General features: G+C 36.2%; 1 protein-coding gene, 1 non-coding gene and 1 pseudogene across 8 annotated transcripts in view; all 3 read right to left on the bottom strand.

Annotated features, from left to right (window-relative positions):
* Positions 1-573: 573 nt before the first annotated feature.
* REV3L (REV3 like, DNA directed polymerase zeta catalytic subunit) overlaps positions 574-19363 on the bottom strand; it is a 143589-nt gene continuing 124799 nt past the window's right edge. For all 7 annotated transcript variants that reach the window (XM_064486767.1, XM_064486769.1, XM_031456165.2 and 4 more), the window contains 6 exons: positions 13427-13541; positions 9276-9413; positions 8083-8273; positions 7267-7513; positions 5402-5611; positions 574-1691 (listed from right to left, as the gene is read on the bottom strand). In XM_064486767.1, the coding sequence (XP_064342837.1) occupies positions 1551-1691; positions 5402-5611; positions 7267-7513; positions 8083-8273; positions 9276-9413; positions 13427-13541 (1042 nt within the window). In that variant the 3' untranslated portion in view covers positions 574-1550. The remainder of the gene's footprint in view (positions 1692-5401; positions 5612-7266; positions 7514-8082; positions 8274-9275; positions 9414-13426; positions 13542-19363) is intronic.
* LOC116154370 (cytochrome c oxidase subunit 5B, mitochondrial-like) lies at positions 13551-19362 on the bottom strand (annotated as a pseudogene).
* On the bottom strand, positions 14597-14669 carry TRNAM-CAU (transfer RNA methionine (anticodon CAU)). The gene has a single exon. It is a non-coding gene; the product is annotated as a tRNA-Met (tRNA).

The following is a 19363-nucleotide window of genomic DNA, read 5'->3' as shown; positions in this document are numbered from 1 at the left end:
AAAAAAGATGTACGGAAGTAGGGCTTTATTATGTCTCCACAGGACTTAGGAGAAATATGTGCAGAGACATGATTTATATCTCTTTGAGTACATATTTACCATATAATTTTCAGAAAACAAATCCCCCCAGTATTTGTAAGTACTGAATTTGGCCATGGAAGACCTGTTTCTGGTGCATAACCAGAGGAGCTTTCTATCTTAAAATGCATTTTTTTTTCTATTGAAAAAATTGGCATTGTTAAGTCTTAAAAAAGTACTAGTATAATTTTTGCTTGCCCTCTTGAAAGTCCTGGCTTCAAGGTTAACTATATCCAAGTGAAAATGAACACAGAAGATCTACTAGGATGGAGAGTCTTAGAACTCTGAAAGGATGAGAAATAAACTTTTTTCCTAGACTAGTTTTGCTGCCATTTTTATAAATCTTAAAGTTTTGGTATGGGAACTGCAACATTAATTAGGATATGATGAGTTAAATTTATCTTATTAAAATTCAGAAAGCATAGGGAAAGATGTAATGACATAAAACAGATAAAGATAATACTGTTTATAGCAAGATAAAACCACACTGCCATATTTCATATTTTATTCAATTTTAATATGGTTTCCATTATTAACTTTTAAAACAAAATGATTTCCAGTTTAGAAAACAATGCACTGACCACATAATTCCTTTTTTATTTTATACAGTTATACAAATATTCTAAATACACATTTTGTGTTCAAGATGATGGCAAATAAGATTGTACATAAGGAAAGAAAATATTTTAAGCATATTTAGAAGCAATAGAAATGTCTATACAAAACAAGCAAAAATGGAATAAAATTTTTTATTTTTAAAGTATTGCAACAGGCCCACAGGTTTGTAACAAAAATGTCTTTGCACAGTTCCTCACAATGCCCCATTAATAGCTAAAGCAAGACAGCGGTTTTAGAAAATAATGTTTCAAAATGCTACACGTGGTACTTTTGTTTGCACAGTTCGATCAAAATAACAACTCTACTCTGAGTCAAGCAAAACCTAGAGGAAATATACCAAACAACTTGAAAATCATTTGTATAAAATTCATTGCACATTATTTTTACTCAGTTGTTTGAAAAGTAAAAAAGTGTATTTACAAAATATTTCGCAGTCAAAATTATAAAGTGAATGGATATCTCTAAGTAACACGTCTTGATACAACAGTTCAAGGAAAACACGAATGGTTTTTTAAAAAGAGGTTTTCAGTGCTCCTTCCACAGGGAAGTAAATATGATCTACTCAAATGGATTTACAAGATGTTACACATACTGGAGCAAATTCAACACCTGCATTATAAAACAATGTTAAAAAGGTGAAAGGATGAGGAATTTGTACATTGTAAGAAGTGAGCTATTCAGAGATTAACGAGTACAATTTTTAATTCAGTCAGCGTAAGCGTCTTCATGGTCTTCAGGTAATAGACAGACAGTGAACATACTTGACTCGATGAAAGTTGAAAAAGCACCATGCACAACAGTTTAGTGGTAAACACTGAAAAAAATAGCACCTGGAATTCTCTGATATTGACAATTTAAAACTGGTCTAGTAATTGCCGGAGATATGGTGCCTTGGATAATTCTCTATTTACTCGGGAGAGTTTGTAAAGTACTGGGCAGTTCAGAGAAACACACGGGATATGTCGATCAAAGCAACCTGCACAGTTCTTGCATATCTGAAAGTATAAGAGGAGTACATAAAACGATAGGAAAGTTTCCATGTATATGTGTAAACAGCAAACTTTCAGTCCCTCCTTTCTGACCAACCACAGATTGCTGGCAGAAAATTTCATTAATTTTCATCTCTTTGAAACAAAGCCAACCCTAGGTTGAGACATTTCTAAAGGATATTATTTCACAAAACATAGAGCACAAAATTTCCTAAGGATTCATTTCACCCTGGAAATCAACTTTCATTTATAGTAGATTCCTATTATATTACTATAAATAAGATTCACATAAACAGGCTACCCAGTTAACATTTAGAGACTGTCTCTTAAATGAGGGCTGTGTACACTATTTTTTACGTTACTCAGATTTATCTTTTTATATACCAATTATAAAAAAGTTACCCATTTTCTTATTTCAGAAGAGAAAATGCTAGTATGGAAAAAAATCAAAGAATGTGAATTTGAAAATCGTAGTTAGTCTAGACCAATGGTTTCAACTCTGGCTATACGTGAGCTTAAAAACAGATAATGCCTGCACCCGATCCCAGATCAATGAATCAGAATTTCTGGGCATGAGAGCCTAAGAATCTGTACTTTTTAGGGCTCCCAGGTGATTCTGATAAACAGTGAGCTCTGATCTAAAGGAAAATAACTCGTAAGGCAATTTTTAAAAAGAAGTATTACACTGTCTTACACAATGAATGATCTGATTTTAATATGTAAAGTCTCAAGTTACACATACGGTTAAAATAATGATAAAAGATGATAAAACATGAGAAACATGAAAAAATTTAAAAAGATTCTACTACCGAGGACCCCAAAGGTCAAGAAAATACAGGCTGATTTTTTCCTACGTGAATGGTATATCTAAGTAATTAAAAAAGAAGGCTACCATACAGTAGCTACTACTCCATCTTTTTAGAGAGAAATCAGATTTACTCCAGTTATTTCTGTGGTCTGTATCAAAAAGCTTCTGTTTTAGAGATGTCTCATAGGGCAAAAGATTTTTGTCCTCTGCCCCAACATTTTCCAGTCAGTTGAAAGGAACGTTTTTCCGAGCACAATGGTTACCATATCCAGCGTTACAATACGGCCACAAGCAGACAGCCGAGAGCTCCGTGCTTCAGCGGGCTCTCTGAGACTAAGCATGCTGTACTACTCTGCAGCCTTTCACCAGTGAGACCTCTGCCTAAAGACTCAAGACTAGTCCCAAATATAGACTGTCTGTACTACAGCTACATTCAGGTGCCAGGACAAACTGTTAAATATTTATGCACTCTCTGTGCTTATCTGATAAATAAGCCAGGATGGAATTACTTGCCTCACTAAATATATCTCAATGTTTGGTTTCAGGATCCTTTACTGGTGATTTAACACCCATGTACTGAGTTTTAAATGTAAGCTCTATTCAGTAAGCTTACATTTAAAACTTTAACCTCCATAACCTGGAAACTTACTTTTTAGCAGACATTCTAAAACAAAAAATCTACTTTAAAAATTTCAGTCAGATGCTTAATTTATTTTTAATTAAGTGTTTAAGGTGATGAATTTTTCTCTGAGAGCTACTATGGCTGTCTAGAATCTTACATGTATTGTTTCTTTAATAGGGAGTGTTTTCCAAGGAGAAGGATCATTTGTTTTCTGAGTTTAAAAATTAATTAGTAGTTTTATAGAATTGTATTGATAAAATGTTTGCAATACTTTTACTTTCTGAAGTTTATTAAGCTTTTCTCTATAGACTAAGATATGGCCAATTTTTAAATATTACATAAACACTTGGAAAAGAAGGTATCTTCTCTAATACTGGGTTACAGAGTTTGATACACAATCATAAGTTCTACCTTACAATGTTGTTTAGATCTTTAATAATTGTGTTCCAGGCAAAGGGTCAGGGTATTTTAAGGGCAGGATGTGGGAAAATTAAGGTGTATTCATGGATCTAAAAGAAGTTCAGTACAGCATGGGTGGAGGGTAGAGTATGAAGGGAGAAGGGCAAGAAATGGTGAGATAGGTAGCAGGTGGGGATCAGAATAAAGAAGAAGCTACAGGGCATGCTAAGGAGTCTGATTTTATCAGAGAAAGAGAGAAGGAGAAAGAGAGAGAACACCAGATTTGTATTTTTAAAAGATCGTTCTAGCTACAGTGTTGAGGACAGCAGAGGGGTAAGGGCAGGAGGCTGCTGCAGGAGTTTAGAGGGGAGAGAATGGTGGGCTGGGCTAGGATGGTAACAGAAGGGAAGAAGAAAAGTGAGGGTATTTAAGAACTATTTAGGAGATGGATGGGAGAGGGAAAAATTAACTTGTCATTTTAACAAGCTAGACTTCTGTGGCTGCATCAAAATAATCATACCTTTCAGATCCTACCATTCTTAATGAAATTTGTTTAATGCATTCTAGATGACTGGCTATACTCTGTAAGACTTAAGAATTTTCTGCCAGTGCAGAATAGCAGCTAGAATAGTGCAGAGGAAGTAGTCTATACTTTACCAGTCCTTAAGCATCTTTCTGTAATCATTCACATTCTGAAGAGCCTAGTCTCCTAAGAGATGGCTTCTCTCCGTGTTCACCTGCACAGCAGCTAGGCTGTCTTCCTAGGAGGCTGTGGATGCTCTGACTTGGTTCAAAACCTTCTTTACCTCAAGGACATACTGGCCTTTACACACTGGTGGTTGGATTATGTTAGGCCTGTGAGCAAATGAGCTGCCAGGAGCGGACTGTATTGGAAAATTTAGGTTGGAGTTGGATGGGACCTATGAAAGAGCATCAGGTCAGCCTGCATCCTGAGAAAACTGGGGCCAAGGGATATGGCCAGATACTAGAATCCTGATACCCTCACCATCAGCTTGATTTATTTCCACAAAATCATACTGCCTCTTGATTATGTGGTTGGTTTTAAAACATTCCAGTAACTTTATCTTGCACTTCTAAAGACAAAACAAACTCCATCTCAAAATTGTTATTCTCGCACCTGAATGCTAAAAATGTAACTTGAAACATGATGGTATAAGAAGATATAATCAGTCCTTTAAGAAATACACTACTTAAAAAAATGTGCCATAATAATAATTTTTCTTTAGACTTCATTTCCCCACTTATTTCAAGAGATTTTTGTTCATTTCTGCTGGAATTCCCACATTTGAAAAATCACCTCTGCATTTTATGTCTGTACCCCAGTTTGGCTGCTTAATAACAGTGGAACATGGGGCAAATTACTTAACCCCCCTTTTGTCAGGTTCCTCACCTGTAGAGGGCCCAGAACAGTCTCTGGTAGATAGGAAGCTCAATCATGTTAACTACTAACTTTCTGTCTGGACTCTCAGAATTGCAGACCTTCCAAGTTTACTAGCAATTCTCTAGGAAAACCAAATTTTATGAGAATGGTAAGTAGATACGGTAGACAGAGCAAGTGGTACTTTTCTTTTTTTTTAATAGTATTTTTAAAAAAGAAATTGGGTGGCTGGACATTGTAGTTCTATGGTTTTAATAAACATAATACATTATTCCATAAAAACAAAAAATAAAGTATATAACAAATTTAGCCATTTTTAATAGTTTAGTTCAACTATGATATTTTTGAGATTTTAGGAGGTTTATTCACTTAGAATCCTTACTCCATTTTCGTACCAGTTTCACATCTTATACTATACCTCAAGAGTTGACTACCTTTCCCTGAAAAATGATTGCTTGGGATTCTGGGTCTGTTGAATAAGGTCATACCTTTCCAAGTTGCTCCTGTTTCCGTTCCAACTCTCGAATTTCTTGGCTGAGGATGACTGCAACATGCTGAGGTTGGCTCCGACATTTACTGCAGACACCGTGCTGAGTCAGGTCATCACACACAGGACAGCGTAAGGTAGTGAAATACTGTGAAATAGTGCCTTTCCGCCCTTCAGCTTCACTTCGAGAGGAGCTGGTGGCTTTCTGGATCTACAAAAACATCAATTCAGAAAAAAGTCTGAGCCAGCTTCATAGCAGAGCTGCTATTCTCATGCTAATTACTGGTTTACTAAGGCATTATTTCATTCATTCCACAAATATTGAGTAGCTACTATGTGTTGGGCACTGTTCTAGACAATGGGGCTACAGAAAAGAACAAAGTCCTTCCTTTACACCTTACTATCATCAGATGTATATATATATTTTTTTCTTTTGGAACAAAAACAGTCTCAAGAGGCACAAACTTTCACTTATAAAATAAGTAAGTCATCGGGATGTAATATATAGAAAAGGAAATAACAGTCAATAATATTGTAATGCCTTTAAATGGTAACAGATTACTAGGCTTTATCATGGTGATCATCTCATAATGTATATAAATGTTGAATCACTATGTTGTACTCCTGAAACTAGTATCAGATTACATGTCAATGATACTTCAATAAAAAAAGAAAAACAGTCTCTTCTCAGTCAGTTTTTGGTTGAGCTACACAGATGTATGAGATCATACAGGGCAATGGAGATCAAGAGGACAATGGAAGAAATCCAGGTTGAGAGTGGCTACTGCTTAAGGCTGCACAATTTGGGCCGTGGAAACAAGGCAAGTGGCAGGTTAAAAATAGCTTGTTAGGCAGTAGGGTGCAAAGTTCAAGCAAAAGTAAACCTGGAGCATTTCAAATGTAATTAGATACAGTCACCTAAGCATTCTTCATTTAAAGTTAATACTGGCTTCAGAGATCTATCTTCTGATACTCCTCACAATGAAATAACATTATCACCTTATTATTATACCCTTAGTGTATTCTCCTGGTGTCTTATAAGTCACCCTGCGTAAAAGTTATTAGGTCAGTGTTTTATAAATGTCATTGGTTTAACATTCTTGTTGGTGATGAAAGGAAAAGTAGTAATAGCTATCTGGCGTAGAGCCCGGACGCAGCATTACGATGTCGCCAGCACAGGTTCTGTGAAGCACAGCTTCAACCTCCGTTTCCCAGCTTATTCTCTTCCTTGAGGCCCTAAGTGCTTACTGAGAAAGTAAAAATAATTTCCGTATCAACTTTTATCAGTCTGCCTGAATACTATCAGCTTCAAAGTCTGAGCAAATGACTGAGCAGATCGAATTCTAAACAGCAGATAACTGCTGCTCTCCTAGAGGAATGCATCCCAGCTATTACAGAATCACAAATCGCTCCTTCAGACTTCTAATGGGTAAACTAAGAAAGAAGAGTTCAAGCAAAACTCCCTTTGCTAAGATTCCACACTGCATGTTTTACTTTAGTCTGGTTTCTTCAGGACTATGTCTAGATACTACAACCTGTACATTTCTTAAACACCCATTTTGAAGGAATTTCTGCTCTCCATTTACTTCTTATTGGCTGATTTGAGTTATTTTGTAGTTAAAGGTTTACCACTGAATTAACTGTGGGATTTATTTTAGTATTCTATAATTTGGCTAGTCTGACAGAAGCTGGGAAGGCGTCTGTAGAAAAGAGCTTCTTTTAGAAAAGCAGAAGACTAGCACTTTCGCCAGTTTAGGGTAGTAGAGCATCTGCTTTGTCTCTCATAGCACATAAACAAAATCTTTGGTTCTACTGAAAATTTTAAGTGAGTTCTCTCAATACTCTAGCACAGGTACTAGGACTTACCCTTGGTAATTCATGATACCAGCTGAAGACATCGATTCCGATAAGTGAGAAGATTCTTGCCAGGGGTGGAAGGATTTGCTTGGTGATATAGTAGGTAGCATTCAGTCTCAGAGTCGGGTCCTGCAGGACTTCCACTGGCCGCCTTACCAGCTGGATAAGTGGTACTCCAGGGGTCCCATAAATGATGACGTATGGCACTCGCTCCCCAACTCGAGGCTCAGAGCGCCGGTCATAAGTAAGCATTTTCCTATTTAAATCCAAGTAAGATACACACTCATAGACTGTCACAGAATGCATCTTTCCAGAAACTTAAATGAGAGTTAAACAATAATAAAACCAAGAGAAACTAACAAGGGGTACTTTCAAGTTAAGAGTTACATGCAACTTTTTGAGAACTATATACACTGCACTTAGTTGGCACCAACTGGATATGCTCTAAGAGTTTAATAAAACTTACTCTGTTAACTTATTGCTACCTAGAGAACAATGTAAGTTGGCAGCTATCAATTAGCTTAAATGGTCTTCTATCCCCTAAGAGTAAGAACTAACGATCATAAATCTAACAATTAAAGGTAAGAGAAAATTTAGCTGGTTAAATGATCTGACTCCAGAATGATACCATCTAAGTGCTTTGGGAGCTCCATATTAAGGACTACCCTGAGATTCTGATGTGGGAAAAACAACCAACTCAAGCTCTGCACCAGATTATAATTTCACTGAATTTAGTTTCTGCAGGAAAGGCCAGAAGAGGCCTTTCAGAATCCCAGGACCACACCTGCTAGGTACTGAGGCTTGTGCTGTTGTGTATATCATTACCTTGTAAGTTCCAGGGCTGGTACACAGGCTCCAGGCTTATAAAAGGAACTTCCTCTGTATTCCTTGGCAAAGATAAAATCTTGTATGCTGGCCTTTCCTTCTAGAAGCTTCATACACTGTCGCTGAACATACTGTTTAATTAAACTTATGTCTCTTGTTTCAAATAGCAGCTTTAGAGAACGCTCAAGTATCTTAAAAAAAAAAAAAAAGAACATGCTCATAAGGATAAAATGCCCTCTGGTATATTTCATCATTGTTGTTATACTTTCAATGACGTAACTACTGGGAAACTTGCTGATCTACCTAAACAATCTGCTACTTACAGTGATTGGATAACAAAAATGATTGAAACTGGAAAATATTTGAGACTTTATATAGCTTGCTATTTCTAAAAATAGAACATGTAGTTTGAGGAAAATCAGACTAGAAAGACATGCAGATGAAACTTCAGTAATTTATAGCACCATTGTTTAGAAATCCTCCTAACCTGTATTTGATAACCCAAGTAAACATAGTTTCGGTTACCCAAGGATGGATTATATTACTTATGAAATTTCTCTGTTGAGCTTCTCGTCTTTATCCTGCTCCATAAGTTATGGGTGCTGCCATATGATAACATATCACATCACCTCTAGATGATTAGGCAGAAGTTTTTTTTAATCAAGTTCGTGTGTTATTTTTTAGCAATTGTGATAAAAGGTAAAGGTATGGGAGAAGTCAGAAACTAAGAACTTAAATAAGTTGTTTTCATTAGGAATGAGATTCTCAAAAAAATCATACACAAATAAACTATTTACAAAACAGAAGCAGACCCACAGACAGAAAACAAACTTACGGTTACCAAAGGGGAAAAAGAGGAGGGATAAATTAGGTGTTTGGGATTAGCAGATACAAACTACTATACACAAAAGAGATAAACAAGGTCCTACTGTATAGCACAGGGAACTGTATTCAACAGCTTGTAATAGAATATTTAATGAAAAATAATATATGTAACTGAATCACTATGCTGTACATCAGAAACACAACATTGTAAACCAACTATACTTCAATTAAAAAACAAAAACACAACAGCTCCTCATATGTAATCATATAGGCTACAGTTCCTCCACTTACATTTGTGCTTAAAGATTTTCACTAGATTCTTCAGCCACTTATTTCTTAAAGATGAAAATAAGAGAGAAAAAGCTTACCTTAGAAACAGCAGGGCAGGAGTCTCTTCTGACTGTTTCTATTCCTTTTGCATCAAATACTGGGTCCTTTTGATCCAGTGTTTCATACATATAACCCACATATCTCTTTTTTGTTTGTAAGACACAGGGCAAGTAAACCTGTGGCAAAATTAATAAAATGTCTCTCAAGAACCAATTTTTCCTAGCCACAAATATCTTATTTTTATATGCTTTTCTCTTTCTTTAACCTGATGTCAGTTATCAAAAAGTTCTAAATATGGCTTAGGGCCCAACAAATTCATGATACAATACTTGGATGTGAAAGCACACAAAGTGAGTTGTTTCTGCTTCCTCACCACACATGCATTCCTTTACCTGCACTATCAGTTCTGCTCCTTCCTCAGCCGATACTGCTCTCTCAAAGTCATCAATCATATCTTTTAAACAATTAAAAAATTAAGTAACAAATATGGTACAAATTAAAAAAGTTCTAAGAGAACAGACAATGAAAAGTCTATCTTTCCCTCTGTAGGGATTTCTTGTATATTCTCCCAAAGATATTCTGTGTAAGTACATGTACTTACACGCATAATGGTAGCTTACCTTCCACTTCATTCTGCACTCAGCTTATTTTATTTAATAACTTTTCTTGGAGAGCATTCCATCCTAGTACAGAGGGCTCATTTTGTTTTGTAGAAACAAAGCAGTCCATTTTGTGAGGGTATCATAATTTTTGTAACCAGTTACCTACTATGGGTCATTTAGGATGTTTCCAATTTTTTGGAATTACAAACAGTCTTTCAGTGAACAACCGTGCATGGATTAATTTGTACGATAAATTCCTTGAAGTGGAATTCCTGGATAAATGGAATTCATCCACTCCTTTTTATGTTACCAAATTGGTCCTTTCCTCTGCCCCCAAGCTTTATCAGTAATCACACTAAACATAAGTGGTGTAAAATGGTGCAAAAAGTGTAAAAATGGAAATAGTGTAAAACGTCATAGGGATCAGATTAGATGTGATCAAGAAGACTGAGTCAATATGCTTTCTACTAGAAATCCATTTTAAATATAAGGACATAGGAAGGTTAGAAAAAGACACTTGCTAACACTAATCAAAATAAAGGTAGAGTAGCTTTATCAATATCAGAAAAAGTAGATTTCCAGACAAGGAATATTATCAAAGATAAAAGTAACAATTAATCAAGAAGATACATAACCATAAATGTATAGGCACTTATTATTAAGAAAATTTCAAAATACATGAAATACAAATTGGCAGAACTACAAGGCAGAGAAAGGCAAACTATGATTATACTTGGAGACTTTAACAGCTCTGTCTTAGAAACTGACAGAAAATCAAACTGTTGTTATTGGCTTCAACAACACTATCAATTAACTTAACCTAAATGACATTATAGAACATTGCACCCAATGACCAAAATATATGGAGCTTTTCAAGGTCACATGGGAATATTCACTAAGAGAGACCATATGCTAGACCAAACAACAAACTTTAATAAACTTAAGAGCACTGAAGTTATACAGACTATGTTATTCAACCACAATGGAATTAAATTAGAATAACAAAAAGATTTCTGGAAATCCATAAATATTTGTAACATAAACAACACACTTCTAAATAACCTACAGTCATTATCATTGAAGCATATGAATAATGAAAGCACAAGATATCAAAATTTGAAGTTAAAGTGTCTTGAGGGAAATTTACCTTTAAATGGTTATATTAAAAATATTTATTTAAAATAAATGACTCAAGCTTCTAAATTAAAATGACAGGAAAGAAGAAGCAAACTAAACCCAAAGTAGGTGTAAGGAATTAAATAATAAAGAGTATAAATTAATGAAATTGTTCTTCAAAGAGTTCTATAAACAGATAGAATGATCAAGGGGAATAAAAGAGAAAAACATAAATTATCAACATCAAAAGTGAAAGAAGGGATGTCACTAAAGATTTTATAGATATCAAAATCACAATACGGAAGTATAAATAATTCAAGCTAATAAATTTAACAATTTAGGAGAAATGGACCAATTCCTTGACAAGTTTTAAAACTGACATGAGAAAAACCTGAATAATACATATTAAAGATACTTAATTTGCAATTGAAAATCTCCTCCCCTCCCATAAAATTTCAGGACCAGATTGCTTCACTGATGAATTTTATTGACCATTTAAGAAAGAAAAAACTGTACCAATCTTACACACTTTTTCTTTCAGAAAATAGAAGAGTGAACATTTCCAACTCATTTTATGAGATCAGTTTTTTTTTTTTGTCCAAAACCAGACAAAGACAATACAAGGAAAATAAAAACCTAACCATCAATATTCATCATGAACATATGCATCACAATTCTTAACAAATGTTTGTTTTCTTTGAGAAGGTTTATAGTTTTCCCTTTTATGTTTAGGTCTGTGTTCTATTTCAGATAAGCTTCCATGTCTGGTGTTATTTTCTAAGGACACCACGGGCTTCACTTTGCCAGGCAGGCTGAGTGTCTGCAGCATTACACAACTACTTCTAGAATAGCACTGATCCTCACTGTTTTCTAATCCACCCCACCCCCTCCAGTTAGAATGCCCATCCTTCAGGGCAGATACCATATCCAAATTCTGTCTGAATCTCTTCTACCACAATTCTTGCTTCAGAGTTGGTGCACAATAAACACCTGGGAGTCATCTTGGACTCTTTTCTCTCTCTTTACCCTTTCCACACCCACTCTCCTACATCAATCACCTAACTCCTGCTCATCCTTCTTTCTCAGTATCTCCTGAATTGTCATTTCTTTATTTTTCGCTAGTTCAGGTCACTGCTTCAGGCTGCAGGAGGCATCCTATCTTGAGGTTGCAAGAGGCATCCTATCTTGAGATTCTCCTCTTCCCAATTTCTGTTCATACCACTGCAAGTCCAGTCCTCCCCAAATAGCTCTGATCATGTCATGCTCTTGTTTAATAAACTTTCTTGAATAAAGTTTAATACTTTAGCTTGGCATTCAGGACAGTCTGTAATCTGGTCTTTATTTTTCCAGACTTCCCTCCTGCTAATCTGTATTCCCATATTGTGCATTCCCAATTCCATATCTTTCCACATGCCATTTTCTTCTGTGCAAAATGACCTCAGTGCCATGGCTGCCTACTGAAATTATAACCATTTTCTGAGACACAGTGCAATATTACCTCTTACATGGAGTCTCCCCATCCAGCCTAAGAGGACACATACCTCTTTTTCTTACCATGCTTAGAAGACTGCTCTCTATGTTTACAATAAAAAAATTGTTTATATACAGTTCTAATCTTTCCTTTCAGATTACTGGCTTTTAGAGGGCAGGAGTGTGTCTTATGCATCTTTGCATTCCACATCTCTCCTGGCTCAGTATCTAAAGTAAAGTGAAAAGGTTCTTGTGGCAGACTGCATTTTCCAAAGAAACAAGATCTCCTATCCCACATGGCCTTCTTATAAGTGTGTCTCTGACATTCTTCCCATTAAGAGATGGGGGCCTGTGTTCTCTCTTAAATTTAGATAGGCTATGATGCTATGTGACTTGGAGACTAGGTCATAAAAAGCAAAGCAGCTTTTGTTTGTTTCTCTTTGCGGTGTTCATTCCTGGAACTCAGCTATCATGCTGTGAGGAAGAACAAGTCGCCCCAGGGAAAGGCCATGTGTAGATGTTCCAGCTGACAGCCCCAGCTGATATGCTAAACAGCAGCCAGTATCAACCCCAGACGTGAGAGTGGGCAAACTTCAAGTGATTTCAGTCCTTAGCTGTCAGCTGGGTCACTCTGGCCTTTAGATTTTCCCAGTTGAGGACTAAGACAGTGTGGAGCAGATGGGAGCCATCCCTGCCGCACCCTTTCTGAATTCCTGACCCATGAAATCTGTAAGCATAATAAAATGAGGCTTGTTTTACACCATTAAGTTTGAGGTTACACAGTGATAGGTAATTGGAACAATCTTTTCCTTTCTTTATATAAAGACATTACTAAAAAATTTGAGAAAATTACACAAAACTAAGGGAAAAATATTTCAAAATTTAATACTTTCACTGATCTGTGTAAAATTACTGATTCTGAATTCTGTATTGAAAAAGTCAGAAATCTCTCGAAGGTATGTGGATTTTGTATGTGATTATCAGTATTAAATTTCTCTTACCTTTTCAAACTTCAATTTCACTGGTTTAGGATTGGTAGCAGTTACAGCTTCAGCAATTTCCTGACCAATCTTAAAAGACTGCTCCTTAGTGGCTCCCTTCAGTAGCACAAACATACTAAGAGCATTAAAAATAGAGTAAGGTAATAAGAAAGTCATTGCAACAAAAAATTTTTATCAGTAGTAATTTTCCTGGCTAATACTCTAATAACAGAAGAAAACCTTTTTCCTCCTTACTCTTCCTTATTAAATTGCGTCCTGTCTAAGCTTTCTTGTTTTATCACACTTCCCTTGTGTATTCATGGTCTCCCTTATTACAGATCTTTAAGACATCCAGTATTTCTAGTTCAGCTACACACGGACCAGCTATCACAGCTGCCAAGAAGATCTTGGGTCATTCCTAGACACTTACAGCTTTCCATGACACATAATTATGTCAATCAAAAAATAAAATGTGATTATAAAGAAATGGAAAGTTCACTTGTGATATGGGAGGAAATTTCCTTCCAGAACCAACTTAAAAAAGAACACATGCATATTTTGTAAAATATGTTCACTGAAGAACAGTTAGAAAATAGAAAAAGGCACCAGAAAACAGCCATCTATAATATCACCACTCAGAAAAGTCATTATAAACATTCTATGTATATCCATAAATTTTTTCTCATTTGGGATCACAAATCAGAGTTTGATAACCTTCTCCTCTCATTTAACGGTATATTGTGAATATTTTCCCATGTCACTTAATTCTTTTACATCATTTTGACACTTGTACTATATTTTAATGTATGGATGTAGCATAATTTAACCAAACTCCTATCATTGAAAATTTGTCATTGAAATTTTTTTCTAGTATTTCACATGTAATAATAATTTGGCACATTCCCTATGTCCTTAAAATAAATTCCTAGAAATGAAATTTCTGGATAAATGGTATACACTAAAAATATTTTTTGAAAGATAATGTCAAACTCAATTCCAGAAAGATTTTTCTGTTGTACAATCCCGCCAGCAGTATATGCAGGTCAAGAGGGAAGGATTTTTTTTTTAAATCCTTTTAAAGAAATGTACATGTACTATTTTTTTTTCCTGAAGTTTAGTTCATACTTTATTTTATTTATTGTATTTATTTTGTTTTGGGGAGGGGTAATTAGGTTTACTTATTTATTTTAATGGAGGTACTGGGGATTGAACCCAGGTCCCCGTGCACATGAAACACACACTCTACCACTGAGCTATACCCTCCCTGAAGGATTTGTAACGTGGATTAAAAATTCCAGTACAAAAAATACTCAAAAATAACTGATAAAATAAACATATTGGCATTTTTTCCCTAAAAGAATCCTGTTAATTTAGTGTGTTTTTTCAAGAATTTTATATAATATACAGTACATACTTATGTCTAGCTTCTTTCATTCAGTGTATTTTCGAGATACATACATATTGCTGAAGTAAAGTAACTGGTTCCTTTTTATTGCTGAATAGTATTCTAATGTATGCATATGCCACATTTGTTGATCCATTCACCCACTGATGAACCTTTGGACCATTTGCTGTTTTGGACTATCAAGAATAAAGCTGTGGTGAAGATTTGCATCAAGTCTTTGTGTGGACCTAAGTTTTCATTTCTCTAAGGTAAATATTAAGTAGAACTGCTGAGTCATATGCCAGGGGTGTGTTTAACTTAAGATATAACTGCCAAATTTTTAAAACATTATGCTTAAAATGTTCAGATGCAATGACGAATTAAAGTGTCCACACTCACATATCTATAACGTCCTAGAACAGGCCGAACTAAGCTGCGGTGATAGCAGAAAAGTGGTTGCCTGGGGGTAGGAGATGAAAGTGAGGGACTGACTGCGAAGGAGCATGACAGAGCTTCCCGTGGTGATGGAAATGTTCTCTGTCTTGACAGCAGTAGCAGCTGGTTATATAGGTCTATACATTTGTATACTGAACTACACACTGTGCACTGCTTTTGTTAAAAATTATACCTAAATAAAGTTGATAAAAATTAAACATCTGTATACCCTATATCTTAAAAGTTATAGGGTATATATTTGAGATTTTACCTAGTAGTGTTAGTGGGTTTACTTGAGTCTGTCTATGCTGTTTGGACCAGTTTTATTTGGAGCTAAGCTTCAAGACAGCTGGCCAGGATTAATGGAAATTCTTGCTCACTTAACAGAATGGAGGTGACTGGCCTACAAGGAGGACTGTTTCAAAGTAACTTTCTATTTGTCTGTCACTGATGTTTTTAATCTAGCTGAATAACCTTTATCTTTGGGTTGATAGATCCAAGTTCACATTTACAGCAGTGATTGTCACGTGGAGGGGATGTGTAGTTGAGTGGGAATATAAGAATTCCCTAGGAAGCTTTCCTCAATTATATTTTGAAGAATTTCCCAAGAGATTCTTTTGGTTCTCTACCACCTTTCTGCTACCCTGGAACTGTGTGTCTTGTCAAATGTCCTTCCCTATCCTGCCTGAGAATCACTACTAATAGAGAGCTTCAATAACTGATGGGACTAGGTCTACCCTATGAGGGTGGGATAAATATTACTGAGAACCACTATTATTATAAAATAATTGTTTGCATCACTATAGTATAAAAAATACAGTATGCTTATTATACTTTCTATGTGGATAATAATCTGTAACTACTTTAGAAAGAGAAACATCCTTCTAACAGAGTAATTTTTTTGGGGGGGAGAAGGAACCAGTGTAATGTCTAGTCGTTATTGGGAAGAAGAAACTTGACAGCACATCTTAAGTGAGTGCAGGGGCTCAGTGGGCCAGCTGGTGGGGCACCAGCTTGTAATGGGCATCACTGGGTCTTGCCTTTGTGCAGCCAGAACCAGATGATGGCACTGTTGTCTTCTTCACAGACACAGCCCACTATTCACTTGTTGGTGATGGAGGGGACTAAATTAGGGTCTTCCTTGGTATCTGAGACTGCCTTTGAGGCTAGCACATTGCATGGGTCCAGTCCCTTGTGGGCAGCCATCATGAACTCCCTCTCCAGCCTAGTAGCCTGTTCATCGTCAGTAGTAACACCGCCTCCAGATGCCATAGAGCGCCCTGTGGTGTCTACATTGGGACCGTGGGCCCTCAGGACCTGTGCAACCAGCGCTCCATGGAGTAACCTTGAAGCCATCACACCCTAATAGATTAATTTTGATGTTTTGGTAACCAATCTTCTTTAGCTAGACCCCGAGATTCATAAAATCAGCAGTCCTGAAACTAGAGGGAGGCAATGGTCATTCACCATTATTTATCAGAGTTCCTTCATTTTGACAATGAGACAACTTGAGCCTCATAGAGGCAAAGCGACTTTTTGATGTCATGCAATCAGCTAGGAGTATAGCCAGAAAGAGAATTCAGATCTCATTCTTGGTTAAGAACTCTTTCCCTCCACCAAGCATTATCCCTAGAGCAGTGTTTCTCGATTTGTTACCATTATTGCCCTCCTCACCAAACAGGTTAAAAGTAAATTTAACAAAAACTAATTACTAAGGAATAAAATTTTGTTGGGTAGGGCTGAGCTTTGTGGGGCCAAAACCCACCGTCCTATCTAAGTGTTTTTGGCTGCTAAGGGCCAATTTGTACCCTGTTGGGGCAGTACTGTTACCATTGAAAATGCATGCTCTAGAGTGAATTGCCCTCATACAGTAAATTTCAATAAACATTTGGTGAATGAATTAGACTGAACGGTGATCACAAGTTCTAATGTTACTGCAATTAAATTTCCTTGACTGGAATCATAAAAGAGATATGCCAATTTATGGCTCCATTGCTGCCTAGCTGGGTGACCTTAGACAAGTTTCTTATCTCAGGGGAATTGTTCTTAAGCAGCACCTGAGACCGTGCCTCCTAGGGTTTTCTCCCAACCACATGAAAACCCCTAACAGTCCTCTTCTAGCTCTGACATTCTGGGTCTGTGTTTTTTGGTGTGTTTGAATCCCTAAAAATCTTAAAGGCTAAACAACGTTAACTATAATCAGAATCATGCCAATTTCTTTTTTTTTAAACTTTTTTTTGAGTTATAGTCATTTTACAATTTGAGTTGTGTCAAATTCCAGTGGAGAGCACAATTTTTCATTTATACATGAACATACATACATTCATTGTCACATTGTTTTTTTGCTGTGAGCTACCACAAGATCTTGTATATATTTCCCTGTGCTATACAGTATAATCTTGTTGATCTATTCTGCATATACCTGTCAGTATATACAAATTTTGAACTCCCAGTCTGTCCCCTCCCACTCTCCTTCCCCTTGGCAACCACAAGTTTGTATTCTATGTCTATGAGTCTGTTTCTGTTTTGTATTTATGTTCTTTTTTTTTAGATTCCACATATGAGTGATCTCATACGGTATTTTTCTTTCTCTTTCTGGCTTACTTCACTTAGAATGACATCCTCCAGGGACATCCATGAGAAAAGGGAACCCTCCTACACTGCTGGTAGGAATGTAGTTTGGTGCAGTCACTGTGGAAAACAGTATGGAGATTCTTCAAAAGACTAGGAATAGACTTACCATATGACCCAGGAATCCCGCTCCTGGGCATATATCCAGAAGGAACCCTACTTCAAAAAGACACCTGCACCCCAATGTTCATATCAGCACTATTTCAATAGCCAAGACATGGAAACAGCCTAAATGTCCATCAACAGATGACTGGATAAAGAAGAGGTGGTATATTTATACAATGGAATACTATTCAGCCATAAAAACCGACAACATAACGCCATTTGCAGAATCATGTCAATTTCTGATGCTGGGTCTGTGTTGTCAACCATTGACGTGTATGACCCTGAATTAAACTCAACAATTTAAATGTTTAACTTTCTTCTCTTCCCTAAATATTTTGTGAGGAGCTCTGTCAACAAGGAGCAGAACTATGTTCTAGTAAACTTTTATATTGTTAGATTACTCAGATGAAGTCATTTTATAGAGCAGTGAAATACCCAAAGTCAAACAGTAGAGACTATGGATAATTAGGTTCTGGAAAACTTGAAACTATTTCCACCTGTTGTTAATGTAACAGCTGCTATTTGAGGCAAGGTCTCATTCAGCATTAATATAATCATGCTGATTTCATATGCATTAAATAACCAGAGAAGATTAAATGCTGTTTAAAGATTACATGCTGTTTAAAGATTACCTAGAAGCTATTTTCAATGATTAGAAGCATTATCTCCAATTGCTCCATTTGACTGTAAAGTGATCAGAGCTCCTGATGCAAGTGCTCTTAGAATGATCACATTGTGACTATAAGCCTTCAGTATGAAAAAAATTTCAGACTTCAAGAAATTTGCATATTGCCTATATTCTAGAAGAATTTTAATAAGTCATACAAATAAGATGTTACATAAATAAATGGGCCCTAAAAAACACCAAAGCAAGCAAGCAGGCTGAGGTTATTAATTCAGGATTCAAAGGATGTCCTATCCTTTGTGAGTCTGTGGATATGGGCTTTAGGAAGTCAGTGAGCCTCTGGAATCAAGTGGAAAACTGTATTTGTCTATATGTCCTATTTGTAGAAGAAGGTCAACAGGTTTTGCGGCCTAGTGTAAAGTTAAACACTCATACCTTTGGCAACTGTCTTTCAAAAACAGTTTGATTATTTTAAGGTATATATTTAAACTGAGACAGCTGCAGCTGTCTGAGGAATTCTTCACATTAAAAACTGTTTCTTTAAACAGACTACATTCCTATGTAAACAATTTTAACAGATCTCTATCTACTTAGCTACCTGGAGAGGTGCCATGGGAATCTTCAGTCTCTGGCTCAGGACATGTACATTTTCTGTCTCTTAAGGGCTGGAAAGAACTTAAGTAGAACTCTAGTTTTACGAAGGATTACCCTTAAGCCATTTCAAACACTGAAATGAGTATCTGAAGAGATGCAAAAAGACAACTATAAAACAGAAAGT

Source organism: Camelus dromedarius, chromosome 6 (genome assembly GCF_036321535.1).
Source record: "Camelus dromedarius isolate mCamDro1 chromosome 6, mCamDro1.pat, whole genome shotgun sequence".
Classification (NCBI taxonomy): Eukaryota; Metazoa; Chordata; class Mammalia; order Artiodactyla; family Camelidae; genus Camelus; species Camelus dromedarius.
The sequence above is the reverse complement of the archived record's forward strand: the minus strand, read 5'-3'. Positions and strand labels throughout refer to the sequence as shown.